The 15,871-nt window shown below is 44.9% G+C and overlaps 1 protein-coding gene across 1 annotated transcript in view; it reads right to left on the bottom strand.

The window, feature by feature from the left end:
* Nucleotides 1-15,829, bottom strand: part of CACNA2D4 (calcium voltage-gated channel auxiliary subunit alpha2delta 4) — a 113,163-nt gene extending 97,334 nt beyond the window's left edge. Inside the window, exons 1-5 of the mRNA XM_065742544.1 lie at nucleotides 15,723-15,829; nucleotides 10,566-10,647; nucleotides 3,527-3,643; nucleotides 2,003-2,062; nucleotides 217-379 (exon numbers count right to left, since the gene is read on the bottom strand). Coding sequence (XP_065598616.1) covers nucleotides 217-379; nucleotides 2,003-2,062; nucleotides 3,527-3,643; nucleotides 10,566-10,647; nucleotides 15,723-15,829 — 529 coding nt within the window. The remainder of the gene's footprint in view (nucleotides 1-216; nucleotides 380-2,002; nucleotides 2,063-3,526; nucleotides 3,644-10,565; nucleotides 10,648-15,722) is intronic.
* Between the last annotated feature and the right edge of the window lie 42 nt (nucleotides 15,830-15,871).

Below are 15,871 nucleotides of genomic sequence, written 5' to 3'. Positions count from 1 at the left end.
CAAAGTGATAGACTGCAACTCAGGCATAATTGTGTCTTGAGAAAATACCTTTCCAGACCTATATGTTTTTTCCTTTCTTTTCTTTCTTTTTTTTTTTTTCCCCTCCCAATTGCCTTTTCCTTTCCTCATTCTTTCTTTTGGCACTGTTGCTCCCTCCCTTTTAGTTTCCACACCACCCTACTAGGAATGAGAAAGTAAAGGCCAGTTATCCATTACCTTTGTTGTATACATTGGTAGGGAGCTGGATATCACTGTATGTTGTGTTTACCAGCAGGTTATTGAAATGCTCATTTGGCTCCAGAATGAATTCATCTCCAAGCTCCACGTAATTGTCATTTTCATCTTTCTCATTAATCAGGAGAGAGTTGTAGTAATCGAACTGTTGATGAAGACAATGAAAAAGAGAAAGGCAACGAGAGTACAATGATCAATACTGCCTGAAAATAAAGAATGCCCTTTCACCTAAAAAAAAAAGGGAAATCTGAAGAATTTGGGCTTCAACTAACATCAAGATGAGTGCCAAATGAGAGCAATTACCAATGAAAAGTGACAAGCTGCCCAAATGATAGTTTCAGTCCAATTTCTTATTATCAGGTTGCAAGTACAGTCAACTGCCAAAGAGCCACCTAAGAGCAAAGGGATGCAGTGACAGATTCCTGTAGTCACTCATCAACATTTAAGTTGCTGTCTGGAAAGGCGGAGTGTCTCACTGGGTCTGGCTCACAGGTTTGCTAGAGCATGCCTATGCTGACCTTAGTTGCCTTGTCTTTACCACTGTCATATACTGGAGTTAACTCCTGATGTACATCCAGGTGGGATTTTTCTCTCATTGTCACTCCAGGCAGCAGGAGCTCATCAAGAGCTAAAGACAGAGCAGAATGTTCTCAAAGACAACACAAATCTCCCCTTTTAAGGTCCTTTGAGGATTCAGCAGCTACAGACAAGTTAGTATCTCCAGGATAGTCTTCCCTGTTGGATAACAGCTGTTTTTAGCTTGTTTTGTTCACTTTATCTGAGGGAAGAGGCCCTTTGAAGGCTTATGTTTGAATACTAACAGTACTCAGAGGTGTGAACTGCGTGTGTGAATACAGGGCCATGTGCCTTGACTCACCCCAAACCCTTACTGTGAATGCAGCTGATGCAAGATGTATGACTGTAATGTGATTCTTAAAGAAATGGGTAAAAGAGGCAAAATTGATAGCTGGCTTGGTTTCGTGAAGTGCTTTCATTCCCTAACTTTCCCAGGATCAACAGTTTTACTTGCAGGAGTAGCCTGCAATTCTGCTACACTCAGTGCTTACAGTGTGGATAATGGACTTCATCAAACAGTTTGCACTCCAATTCCCTTCACCAGCAATAACCCCATAGCTTAGTTACAAACAGTTATTAAGGGAAAGCCAATTATCCAAATTGCATGGACAGCACCAAAATTTCATCTAACAGGAAGTCTTGGCAAGTGCGTGACTGCAAGCTAAAGACAAGATGATGGCAGCTGGTGAGAAACTGCTCATTGGGATTAACAGTTTGCTATGGGTATTAGTAACATTACGATCTTTGCAACAGGACCTTTCTTGTTGCTCACACACCAATTTTTAGTTAATTTCCCAGGCAAGTAACCCAGGAAGCACCAACTAATTTTCACTAGTGTGTCACATAATGACAATGCCTATGTGCAATAAATAATAATAATAAAAAAATAAAAATAATAATACTCTGTTGTAACATCATGCAAAACAGCATCTTCCCAAATCCTTCCCATCCCTGTGTCAAAGGGACTAATCCCCTAAATGTTACTTAGGCTTGGGATCTGCCCAAGGAGTCATGATGGTTTCTAGACAAGCTGAGTGTTTTAGAGACAAGGATACTGCTAACCTGGCTCCTAGATAGAGGTCAGTTGTGCTGCACCAGGTGCTAGAGGTGGGAGGGTGCTGTTAGGTCAGACTGTTGCCTGGTCCTTATGAAGGTATGCACCATATCTTGTCGTTGACAGGGACCAACTTACCTCCAGTGAGGAGTTGTACTCATGGTTCAGATCTGCATCCTCTGCTGCTTCTACCAACCTCTAATGCAAACAGATAAAGACGAGTGATGTCTGGGAAGTCCCCAGAAGCTTTTCCACCACCAACAGGCACTCATATAACAAGAAGACATGTGACTGCCTCCTTTGCTACAACACAGTCACAGGTCTACAGTCTGTCCTCTCCCCTTCATCCCATGCTTTAGCTTCATGACTTGGAAGGTATAGTCACAGCTTTTATTGCTTAGTGCATTTGCACCTGCTTACTCTGGAGTCCCTAAAAGCCCCTCAAGCAGTCACAGTCATCACAGGACATATACACACAAATAGAAACACATCCATTTAGACAAAAATAGATATATTTCATTTTCCATGAACCTGTCCAAAAAAGCCATGGGAAAGGCATTTTGGATCCAGCCTGATGTCAATAACTTGTCAAAAGAAAAGGAGTCTTAGTCTGCTATTGTTGCTGAGAAAAAAGACCATAACTTGGTTTCATAAAGGACTCAGTGATTCTATGGCTGTTTATAAGCTCTGACCATTTATGGTGCCAATATAATCACTAGTATTCTCCAATATGATGCCTCAGGGCACTGATTCTCACTTCACATGCAGACTGGGAAGGAATCCAGACAAGAATGTGCATGTTTTCAGAGTTGCACAATTAGTGATAGTTTCAGCAAAGATACTTTGTGCTCCTTCACAAAGGATAAGGCAGTTCAAACTTCGGAAAGGTCTGGCTGTGAATTTAACATTACGGGCCAAAGCCCTGGATCTAAGCATGCCCACATTTCACTTCAAGATTCAAATGATGTGTTTCTGGATGACTTTTCCATATTAGATGTCTTAAACAGTCAAGGTTCTGTGACTAGAAAAATATGCTTTGCATAGTGGGTAAATATAAAGGAATATGATAGATCCTTAGATGTGAGAGGGACCATAATGATTACCTGGACTCCTCATCTAAAAACACAGCAACATCTGAAGCCCATTTGCCACCTACTCTGCATTTCTCTGTGTACACTGGAAATCCAAGTATTTTCCTTGAAGCTCTTACTCAGGGACTGCAGGAGTTTCCCCTGACCTATAGAAAGCTGAAACAAGCTGCTATAGTCTTCAGTGGCCAGAGGGCATCATGCAAGGATGAACTTTATTTTCACTTAACAGAAGCATTTTTCCTTCTCTTAACAGCTATAGAATTGCTAAACACCTTTAAGCAGAAAAGTGTTAATTCCCTCATATTTATTCCTAGACACTGTTTTTGTCTTATTTCTTACTCAGGGCTGACAGAGCAGCCAGCATTCCCCTGTCTGAACGCCCACATCCTCCCACCAGTGTCTACTTAAAGACTCACCAGTGTCTACTTAAAGCCAGCTGCTCGGCTAGGCAAGGAAGTCCTCACACAACCCCTGTGCCCACGCACCCCTGATGCAGGCAGAGGGAGTCCAGCACCAGCTGCTCTGGAGCCACTGGGAGGGGACTTCCTTCCCACTGCTCCTGTGGTCATACCTCAACAGCTTCCACCTTCCTGCGGAGCATGCTTTCCATCTGCTCTGAGAACTTCTTCACCAGCTCCAGGCCATCCACCTCTTTGATCTTCAGGGTCGGCTCCACATCTTTGTATTTCTGCCCAAGGGAAAGCAGAAAACCCTGCTGAGTGGAAGGCCCTTAATGAGGGGTGACACTATTTCTGCTAGATGGGCATTGTCTTTGGGAATGAAAGATGTGTTGAAAGAACCAACACAATTTGCCTTCTTCCATTTTTGCATTTCCTCCCTTTTTACTTGATAATTCATGCACATGCAGATCCCTGACCAGAACACAAAGCTCCAAATAAAAGAAAACAATCCAATTATGATCTTCTGGCTGCTTTAAAAGGCAATATACCTAGGAATTATGAGTATAGCTCCGTCTAACACAGGCATTAAAATCCTGGGAATACTCCTAAACAGGGTAACTGTACAATCTTTATTTATTCTTTTCAAATAAGTCCCAAAGCTAACAGATAAGCAGGAAGAAAAGGGGAAAACTGGCAACCAGCACAATTTGATTAATATCAACTCTTGGATGGAAGTGCAAACAACTGAGTTTCCCCCATCACCACATCTCTCTGTTGCACATACACGTTCCCTCCGTCTTCATACAGTCATTAAGGTTGGAAAATACCATTAAGACTATCTAGTCTAACTGTTGACCTGCTCACACCATGCCCACTGACCACATCCCTCAGTGCCACGTCTGCATGGTTCTTGAACACCACCCGGGTCAGTGACTCCACCACCTCCCTGGGCAGCCTGTTCCAATGCAGAACCACTTTCTGAGAAGAAACGTTTCCTAATATCCAACCTGAACTTCCTCTGGTGCAGCTTAAGACCATCTCCTCTCATCTCATTGCTGTTACCTGGGAGAAGAGGACGAACTCCACCTCAACACAACCTTCTTTCAGGCAGTTGTAGAGAATGATGAGATCAACTTGAGCTCCTCTTCTCCAGATTGAACAATCCCAGTTCCCTCAGCTGCCCCCGTAAGACCTGTGCTTCAGAACTTTCATAGCCTTGTTGTCCTTCTCTGGACATGCTCCAGAGCCTCACTGTACTTCTTGTAGAGAGGGGCCTCCCACTGGCTGCACTATTTCTGATACAAGCCAGGATGCCTGGTAGCCACTGGCTACCTGGGCATGCTGCTGGCTCATGTTCAGCCAGAGGTCAACTAACATCCCCAGATCCTTTTCCTCCTCTTACAGATTACCAGACACTGCCCCAGACCTGTAGCACGGCATGTGTTTGCTGTGACCCAAGTGCAGGACTCAGCACTTGGTCTTGTTAAAGCTCATTCAAGATTCATGTTGTGTTGGCACCACAGCAGCAGTTTCACTAGCAAGTACAATATGAGGAACTGAAAAGAATTAGAAGATAGCAGAAGTTTTAGTGGCACTTTTGAACTAGAAGCAAGTGGTGGGGGTAGAACTTGGCATGTTTTAAAGGGTGAGTGAGCAGATCTCCTTTTGTTCAAGCAGCTCACTGACCAATGGGGAAGGCAACCAAGCACAGGCAGAGTATGAAATGTCCTGAAGATGGGGAAGGCTGAGGAGGTCAGACAGAAATAGCAGCAGCAACCAGTCTGCAGCAGGCATGGCGGGGAGGCTGCTAGCTCTGTCTGCCGTGATTAACAGCAAGGGTTTTACTGGATTAAATATGCCAGGCCTCGAATTGCCTCTGCTGCAGCTGATAGCTGGGACGGCAGTGGATGAGGTAGGTTGAGCACAGAGGTTGGCATAGCCACACTGCTGAAAGAGGGATGTTCAGCGGCCCCCGAGGGCGGGCTCTGGCTGATGACCAGCCTGCAGCAGGCACCCAGCTGGTGCCTGCCCCATTTAGCTCCATGTCACGGTTTCAGCAGGAGGGAGGTGATCTCTGCTACTCTTTAATCAGGTCCTCCTCGGGGGGAGGAGACTAATCTCTCCTGGGAGAGTGGTGATGGGGGGAGACTGCCCTAGCACAGCCGTCCTGCACTTCACAAAGTGACCTGCCAGCAGCTACCTTGTGCCACTCCTTAGATTAAGAAAAGCAGGGTTCGTTACCTCTCAGTTATTTTTAATGTGCTTTTAACACATTGAAAATTGGAGGTTAGCAAGGAAAAATAATCACAAGAAGCTCAAGCAGCCTGCTAATATTATATGCATCTCAGCACTGGGAACTAGACGGTGCTGGGAAGATGTGGCAAAATATTTGCAAATTTTCAATTGGGTATTCTGAGGAATAAGTCAGGTTTGAGCTCAGATCCCTTGAGCTTTTTTCCTACAAACAATCCATAAAGCCATTTTGTATCTGTATTCCTGTCACTAAAGGCTCCAGCTATTAGAGAATATTCACTGCAAGACTTCCCAGAGGTAGGCAACGGGGTTGTACCTTTTATCTCAGTACTGTTACCAGAGTCCATGGCACAAAGAACATGGTAAGTGCCAGCGCTGGTACTTGTTGCCAACCAAGATTAACTACTGCAGCACAAGTTCAGTTTATCGGATCATTATATTTTACAACATGGGAATCAGCTACAGGTTTAGGAGAATGGGCTGCAGTCAGCTGATGTTGAGAAGGGTCCAAACAGGTAACTGAAATGACATATCCTTTCACATTCCATTAGTGCTTCACTTCTTTAAATAACAGGGACAATTCATTAAGATTCTCCTCCTGTGGGGGAAGCAACTTAAAAGATCTAGAATTTGGTATCTAAAGTTTTAACTGTGAACAGAGATATGTAACCAAATATATTTTCCTGTTCCCACCTTCACAAAATTAAGCCCATTGAAGTATGTAGTGTTGCATTACTCACTGCTAGTGAAACTATATTAAGGGTGTGAAACACATTGCTTTCATCTTCACCCAGAAATACGACTTGACTGTACTTATTTTTCTGTTCTTTGCTTTGTGGTTACCTGCATTGCTTTACAGTAATCACACATCTGGAGCAAAGCCCTGCTGTCCTTTCTCAGTCCTATCCACCAGGGAAGGCAACAGTCACCTCGGCTTCAGAAGGAAGCAAGAGAAATTCCCAGAAACATTTATAATACATTGCTAACATAGCAGAGGGAAAAATAAGCTCAGATCTGCTGAGACTGAATAGTGTTTGTCTCACTCAGAGGCAAGCTGAGCTCTGGGGAGAAGCCTCACAGGGACCTGCCAGCATGGCTGCAGTTGGTGGCTCAGGCCCCAGACAACAGCTGCAGCATGGCCATTGCTAGCTAGCAGACATAACAAGCCAAAGGTTAAAGCCGTAGGAGATGCTACAGTCCTCCTACACAGCCTCCCACATCACTGCTTGGCTCCAGCTATGTTGACATCACATGTCCAAGACTCTGGCTAGTGTTTTGGTACAGACTCATCAGTAAGCCAGGCTGAGGTACCAGACAGGTACATGAGCTTCTCTTGACCTCTGTTGCATAATGTCCAAGTGCATATGAATGCTCAGACATCAAATCAAAACAACACTTAAGCTTTTGTTCCTCTGAGGTTAAATTTGATAGAATCCTGGCTGCTTGAGACTAAGAGCCACCTTGGGGCTTTCTCAAAGCTTGTGGTCGAGGATGAGAGCCCACCCTTCTGAATTCAAGGGACATCTTCTGCCTCACCAGTTTTTCAGGAGCAATAAAGCCTGGTGGGAAATAGAGCATTGGGTTTGCAGTATAACATTTAGTTTCTTCTGGAAGGAAACAAACAGAAAAACTCTAAAGAAATCCAAGCAAACTAAGCCCCAGAAGAAAATTTATGCTTAATAAGAAGAAGGTTTACACGCAAAACATTCAGATAACCAAGGAATTATGTCCCTCAGAACGATATACTACCTGTTTCATACCTATTAGTCACATGGGAAACATGAAATCAAATTTGGAAGGTGCTGTTATCTCTGTATTTTCTCAAAGAGAAAACTGACTTAAATAAGCTCTGCAGACAGAATTGTTGGCACTCTGCATTGCACTTCCCACCCTTGTACTAGAGAAACTCTTGCAAAAAGAGAAATATTTCACATGAACAAGAGGCAGTGGTCCCAAATGAGAAAGGCACCTGGGGAGCACATACATTTTTATTTCTAGGGCATGTTTGGCTCCTCTGGCCAGTCTTGCCTGCAGTGCGTGCACTGGGGCAGCCACCTCCATGAAGCTACTTGGGGTCTGACTAGGTACAAATGTGTGAGGCATGAAAATGTTGCCTGTTAGCAAGAAGTTAGTCTGCAGCACTGCATTAGGGGCTGAGGGAAGCCCTGCAGAACAGTCCCTGCTTTGGGAAGTGTGATCAGGTGTGCAACTCCATGCTAGCTGAGGTTGATAGAAGGACTGAAGGACTTCCCTCAACATGAATGCTAGGCTAGATTTAGCTACCTTTGGGCTTCTTCTTCAATCTGTTCTTTACTTTCACAGTGAATTGCACTAAAAGCTGACAGAGCTGTGCATTTTTGTTCAAGATGATTGCTGTGACTCCTAGTGTACTATTATTTGCAGGTCTCGTACTTCAGACCTTAGTTTAAACCCTACACCAAAAAGATCAAGATCCCAAGAGAGAACGCATACAGTGTGAACGGAGGGAAGTGAAATGACCCACTGCAACACGTTCATGGAATTAATAAAGCACAGATATTTTGGAACCCACCTCAGCACCATGGCTGCTATCCTTGGACCCCACCATTAATTTGTAATGACATTGGCATTTTCAAGCTATGCCCTGTTCTCTGAAGTCCCACTAACTTTTGAACCTTAAGGAGTGTAAACCCCCTAATCTGTTAGTAACTGCACTCTCAGGGCTGGCACCGGTTGACTATGTTGAAGTAGCAAGGAGAAGACAGTGACAGCAGTAGTTTTTGACACTATAAAGTAGCACGCTTAGCACAGTTAAATAGAAATATCTGGAATCTGCAGACTTCTTATTGGACATCAAATACCTATACAGCACTAGGCAAAGATATCTGACTATCTGATAGACATAGTGTGGGTGTGCAGTGCCCATTGGAGACTGGGTGTTCACCTGAGATGCTGTAGCATATCACTTTTACTCTAGCACTACTGCTTGAGAACCTCATGAGGGAACAGCCAATGTAATTTCCTTCTCAAAACTGCTAAAGTGCAAACTTTTGCCTACACCAGTATCACACTAGAGCTGTCTTATGATAAGGCTTGAGGTACCTATGTCTGCTGAAAATTAATGATTGCATGAGGTTTGCAAGGTTGACTGAACGAGTTTCAGTAGGGCCAAGTGTTAGGTCCTGCATTTTGGTCACAACAACCCCAGGCAACCCTACAGGCTTGGGAAGGAGTGGCTGGAAAGCTGCCTGATGGAGAGAGACCTTGGTGTGCTGATGGACAGTCAGCTGAATATGAGCCACCTGTGTGCACAGGTGGTCAAGAAGGCCAATGGCATCCTGGCTCACACTGGGAGTGGTGTGTTGAGCAGGACTAGGGAAGACATCCTGCCCCTGTACTCAGCATTGGTGAGGCCTCATTTCAAGTACTGTGTTCAGTTTTGGGCACCTCAGTACAGAAAGGACACTGAGGTGTTGGAGCAGGTCCAAAGAAGGGCAACGAGGCTTATGAAGTACCTGAAGGAACTGGGGCTGTTTAGTCTGGGGAAAAAGAGGCTAAGGGGAGACCTTACTGATCTCTTCCAATATCTGAAAGGTGCTTACAGCAGGAGCAGGGTTGGCCTCTTCTCACTGGTGACAGGAGGAAGGGAAATAGCCTTAAGTTGCACTGGGGTAGGTTGAGGTTAGATATCAGGAAACACTTATTTAGAGAAAGGGTCATTAAGCACTGGAATAGGCTTCCCGGGGAAGTGGTTGAGTCACCATCCCTGGATGTGTTTAAAAATTGTTTGGACGTGGTGCTCAGGGACATGATTTAGTGGAGGGTTGTTAAGAGTTTGGGTAGTATGGTTAGGTGGTGGTTGGACTCGATGATCTTTGAGGTCATTTCCAACCTGAGTGATTCTGTGAATCTGTGATACATTCCTTTTAAGAAGGACTGAGAATCAGCATGCACTTTTGACAAATGCTGAAGGCCTTTCTCAGGAAAGCCTAGCAAAAGCTCTCCATTCCTCCAGAGATAGGGCTCATTAGCATCCAGATTTTATTTTATGTTTTTGCACTGGGATGTGGGTGTTACTAGAGGACAAATACCCAAAGGGCTAATAGGCAATGCATGGCTTGTATTGAAGAGAAGAACCAGAGAAAGAAATGAAAAGAAACCAGATGGCCACATGAGGTGGAGCAGGGAACATATCCCCTCAGATGTGCTCAGGAACCATTGGGCCCCTTGAGTAGCAATTAGGAGGGGATGATTAGTACAGCCCTGCTTCAGCAGTGTGCAGAGATCAAAGATCAGAACAGGAGCAGCCATTCACCTGTGACTTTAGGAATCAAACATTACAGGGCAAATTCTATATGAGTGTAAATGGGAAAATTTATTTCAAGTCCCTAGAGCTGAATCCTTTAATGTTGGCAGAGAGTTTAGTGGATTGGCCCTTGTTCTTGGGGAAGATCATAGCTTCCAGGACACCTGCTTCAGAGACCCTGTCCAGAGGATGGTTTTAAAGACAATTCAAATGCAAGGAAAGTGCCTCGAGGAGTTACTGGAGGAATACAAATGAGGCAGCAGTAATAAACAAAAGGACCAGCTGGAGAGCTATGGGAGGGCACTGTGGGGTGATGATAAACAGATGAGCTATGAGCAGACAAGGCAGGGACTGATGTGCAGTTAAAGAGGACTGAAGGGATGGTATAGGAGAGAGCAAAGTTATCAGAGGGCAAACTTGAGGAGTACTGTTAACAGCATTTAAAAAAAAAAAAAAGAACATTTGGCCATAGCTAATGAAAGTTGGGAAGACATGGATCACCCCCTGCAGTTTGGCATCACAATGAGACATGAGCCCGCGTGATTTTGAAAGTTGGGTGGAGACCTGTGTGCTTGCTTTCTTCCACTCCAGATTTTCTGTGGACGGGGAAGGTTGGAAGGCTATGCAGGGAGAGATGCAAGGCCAGGGGGATCCTCACAGCTTTCACCTACCTTCTGCAATAGGAGAGAGCCTGAATACTTGGTCACAATGGAGTACAGTTCCCCACCAAAGGCATCTGCCCAAGACTTAACCCTAAAAAAGAAAAAAAAGGGAAAATCGGTATTAATAATTCCAAGGTAGTAGAACTGCTTACTTCTTTTGACAATGAAAACTTCAATTTTCTAAAGTACAAAGCTCCTCATATTTCTCAAACTTGTAGAGTGGCAATGATAATGCCTTCTTCCCAGACAGTGAGTGAGACAAGCAGTAAGGAAGGAGGGGAATGCTGGTCAGCTAGGACATGTCAGCAAAGAGTATCAGTGAACGCTGCTGGCCTTGGTCACTGCCTGTTGACTACAAGTGGAATTTGTCTCATCTTCCTTTAGAGGTGTGAAAGTTGTTTGTGTATTCATAGACATCATCTAGTTTACTGTTAGTAAAGCAAAATAAAGGTTTCTCTGGAGACACTTGTCTTCACTGATTACAGACAGAGCCTAAAGTGAAGGGATAGACACCTAACATCAAGACTGCTGAGCAGAAATAAGTATCAGAGCTGGAAGAAGTTGTGAGGACTCACCACTGGATTCAGTTCCCAGAGCTGCGTGGGGTAAAGACTAATGAGCCAGATGAATTTACTGCTCTTAGAGGAGGTACTCCAGCTTCATAATGCCAGAGATTATGCACCTCCTCCTTGTAAAACACTACTCACATTTGTGCCATCCTGTAAATAACTGATGATAGCAATTCCACATAGAGAACATAAGGATGTTGAAGAGCAGGCTGAACACTGAGCCATCCAAATGAAAATAGATGGTTCTCATAATTGACAGAGCACTTCAGCAGAAATCTGTTACATGATTCACATTAGGCAGTTCCACCTACATGCAGTTCTTTCAGCAAGGATTCTCTTAGGAGAGATTTATTTAATGGAATAAATGGCCTTCTCCACTTACCAGCATCCACTACTTATTTATGGGCTGCAGTCTTACCTGGGGCTCTCAGTAGGTGCCTCCCAGCCCTCAGTAGGCTTTAACCCCAAGGCCTGATTGCTCAGCACATCACACTGCTGTTAGGGTAGAGTAGTACACTGACAAAAAGATGAACTCAGGAGCAAAGGCAGTGCAGCAATGGTGAAAAACCCACAACAGCTAGCTTTAGCTTACAAAATGTGTCTATTAGGCTCTCCTATTGCAAATGCAGGCAGATGTGAGGGATGATTTGAAGCCACTGTAAAACTTCTGCCTTGAACAGAACTCCAATCCCTATGAAGGAGGCACAATGCGAGTAGGTGCCCTTTGTGACCACTCCTCAATTGGGAGCAAGGCACTCATTTCCATCTGCTGTGAGGCAGCACCAGCTGAAATCATTGAGTACAGCTGCATTGTTTGGGCACTGTGGCCTGAGTCTTACTTTGACAGGCAGATTTTATCTCTTCATTTCATACTTAGATCAAAAAGACTACAGGTGCTTGGTAGGAGGCCAGGATTTATTGCTGCATTTCAGTTATTTTAGCAAGCCTAGGGAAAGGAGAAGAAAACACAAAGAGAGACCCTCCTAGATAGCTTTCCTAACTGTTGTAGTGATTAGCTTACTGCCTGAAGAGCTATGAACCTGTATTTAACTTGACACCCTAGCAGCAGCTAGTTTTACAGCTTTTATGGTGTGAGATGTTCTGTGCTGATATTAACTAATACTCTCCAGATCTCACCTTCTACTGAAGAAAGAAAGAGCTTAAGCATGAATTTTGGGATAGTGATTTTGGCAGAGATAGATATTTTTACTCCTTTTTCCAAAATAAAATAAATTAGAGGCATGTCATCCTACACCTTCTGTTTTGTGTTGTGTCTTTGTCCATGCATGTGACTTTCTTCTTACCCCTTCTTGTAATTTTTCTACTCTGTGGGATACAAGAGTCGGAGATATTAAGTTCAGACCAGTGGGTGTAGTTGGAAAGCTTCAGCTGAACAATGCTGTTGTTGAGACGAAGGGTCTGCAATATGAGCTCAGCAATTACTGGTCGGTAGAGAAGCCAACCACAAGGCTTCATGGAGAACCCAGCCACAGTGCTCAGGGAACTGCTGGGTTGTAAAACCCTGAAGCCACGCGATTACGTGGGATTCTCAGCTTTCTTAGAAACAGGAAAAAGGAAGTTCATTTTTTAGCCTTTGAGGCCACAGAAAAAGAAGCCTAAACATGTGAATGTTGAAACATCCAGTAACAGCATAACTCGGGGGAAAGAATATATTGGGATTTATGTATTTTCACAGTTCCTAAGCCTACCCCAGAGGTTTTTAGTGGTAGCCTCAGACTGTACCTTACAGCCACATCTGATCTGCTTTGCCCGTTGGGGGCTGCTGCTTTGCTGATCCATGTGGCAAAACCCACACTGTGAAGGACAGGCAACAGCAGGAGGAGGAGCAAAGGGAGAAGGATAAGCAAGGTGGGGAGGGCCAGCACCTGAAATGTGGAAGCAGTGGTGGGAAACCCAGGGAAAACAGAGGTACAAGAGGTTCTACATGACAGGGCTGATGAGTGGGGAATTAAAAAACATGGTGTTGTTTCATGAAGGTTGGAGAAAATGCATAGGGGTGGTTAGAGCAGGACCCTGTTCCAGGTTGATGTTCACCTCTCTCACCAGAAGTTCCTGACATTTCTGGCACCCTAGCAAAGAGAGGCTGAGCAGCCAGCCCAAACCCTCAGTGCCCTTGCAGCTCAAGAAATCCTATGCCATGGCCAGTTTATAAATCAAATGGAGGCCAGGAGAAAAGAGTAGGTGGTTTCTGTGCTGGATCTGTATCCCAGAAGCTAGCAATGGACTGAGCAGATTTTTGCATTGCTGGAGTTAAAGCCAATCAATCTTTGCAAAGATGTAAGTTAGTGGTGAACAGAGTGCAGTGCTGCAAAGGCAGACATAACTCTGGAGACAGAAGAGGCTAACTTAGTTTTGTGTCACTTCACAGTGATCAAAACCAGCTGCTGCTTAAAACATTTTGGTTTTGTGTCCCCAGAATGTCCTCATGCGATCTGTGGAGCAGCTCCATTTTCTACTGATTTACTTTCTGTTCTCCCCTGGCCAACGTTTTCCTCTCCTGAAATGTTATTTGAAAAGGGCAACTTTTGTGTTGCAGTCAAATTCATGAGTGGATTTGAAACACAAGGGATTAATTCAGCTGTTGGTCTGGTTTTGGCACTAGAGGAGAAAAGCTCTTTTTCTATTGTTTATTCTTTATTCTTGTACATGAACAAGTTCCAAATTGTGCAAAGTGACACAACCATTTTCTCAGAAGTAAAGGGCTATCACATTATAACCACACACATCAGAAAAGCATTTGGCCAGAGATTGCCTCCCCGTAATCCCTGCACTTGTATTCAGTGGTGAAAACAGCAGAAAGGACAGGCTGTCTTCTTAATGCCACAGATTTCAAGGCCAAAAGGTATCTCCATGTTGCATTCACTCTGGGCACGGAGAGTCAATTTTATTTTGCATAGCCTGAAGCTGTTAGGGGTTGAATTTTATTCTACAGTTGAGGTTTAATTCTATTTTTGAGGTTGAACTCTGATTTTATTTTACAGTAGAGGTTTAAATATATTTGATGGAGCTAAGAAAGGAAAAGAGGGAAACAATTTTAGGGAGAAATTGCCTCTTTTGCTGGGAAGTTCCTTTCAGCTGGATTTTTGAAGTCCCATAGAATTGTAAAATTGTAGAAGGACCTCTGAAGGCCATCTAGTCCAACTCCCCTGCAAAGAACAGGGACACCATAGCTAGATCAGGTTGCCCAGGTCCTGATCCAGCCATGCCTTGAAATTGTCCAGGGATAGGGCATCACATCACTAAGCAACCTATTCCAGTGCCTTGCCACCCTCACTAGAAGGGATTTTTTTTTTATGTCTAACCTAAATCTACCCATCCCCATTACTATTAAAGATCATGGAGACACTGTTCCAGCTCACAGGGTGCAAAGTCACCCATGGAGACAAATGGGCTGTTCAGAGGTTCAGAGTGGGCCGGCATTGTTCTCCGCAGCCTTTGTGTCTTTTTTTCTGGCACCACACCAGAAGCACTTTGCTGGGGCAGAGTTTGATATGTGCAGCCCTGAGTGGAGCTGGTGGCAAAGTGTCCTGGAGCTCCCTGCATGAAGTCAGTGCCACGCTTGGTAATCACAGAATCATAGCATTGCTTAGGTTGGGAGGTACCTTACAGGTCATCCAGTTCCAGCAATCAGGTGGGCCATGTTAGTGAGCACATCTGCAAGGGACCTGATGGCACTTTTTGAATGCAAAACACTTTCTCATTCTCAGCAGAAGGCACAAGATAACTTTGGCTGGTCTAGCAGACAAACTCAACAGCAGCATTGTCCCTTCCACACACCAACTACAGCCCTGCACTGACCATCCCATCCTAACCCCAGCACCACTGCCCCATTAACTCCCCTACAGATATTTTTAATCCTGACAGGATTTAACTTGCCTAAATCAGCTTAACAAGGTGAGGCTTTCACAAGCTCGGCCTGCCGGGCACTCCTGAGCCTCCTGATGGACACCAAGGCAGAGCAGAGCAGGCAGAACAAGGGGCCGTGGGCCCTGTCCTACACTTGCCTTCTGCTGCTGACATCCACATAGAATAAAAACAAGTGTGCATAAGCAGATCTGTGCTATTATCAGCTTCCAGTGTACCTGGCTAGCATTTAGATCAGTGCTGCTGATATATAAGGTAAAAGTAGCAGCAGTCTGACTTTTATGCTGAGAGATGGGCCCTCACGCAACCACCTGTCTCCTGAGCCTCCTGAGGCTGGTTCTGGCCACAGCTGTCCCTGTAGGCTGCACCTGTGAAAGCAACTCTGAGCTTGGGCTGTGGGCTGCTTCTGTTTGGCTCCATGGCCAAATCACAAGTTGCACCCACACTAGTGTCGGTGAGCTGGTTTTGCCTTCCACATCCTGGAGCATTAGTAGTTGTCCAAGTGCTTAACTAGAGCAGAGGCGTGTCACTGCCCTGCATGGTGAGTAGGAAAAATGAGGCTTCAGCACCAGTGCTAGAGCTGGGAGCTGAAGTTGTGGCTCCTGTCCCGTGTCCTTGCCAGTAGCCATCACCACTAATCTTTGCAACGTCTGGAGGGAATGCCATCCCCACCCCACCCCACCCCACCCTAAAATGAAAAGGAAGCACTCACGTCTCCAGCGGTATCTTGATCTGGAGCTGAACAGCAGGCAGGAGGCAGAGGAAGCTGAGCAGCAGCAGCGGGATGGCCCCACGGTCCATCCTCCATGTGCCAGTCATCAGCGGGGGGCCCAGCCGGCGGGATGTGTGGGATCCATGCCA

Source organism: Cyrtonyx montezumae, unplaced genomic scaffold (assembly GCF_038088225.1).
Source record: "Cyrtonyx montezumae isolate F1298 unplaced genomic scaffold, pur_monq_1.0 scaffold_3, whole genome shotgun sequence".
NCBI classification, from domain to species: Eukaryota; Metazoa; Chordata; class Aves; order Galliformes; family Odontophoridae; genus Cyrtonyx; species Cyrtonyx montezumae.
This window is presented reverse-complemented; position numbering and strand designations above follow the sequence as displayed.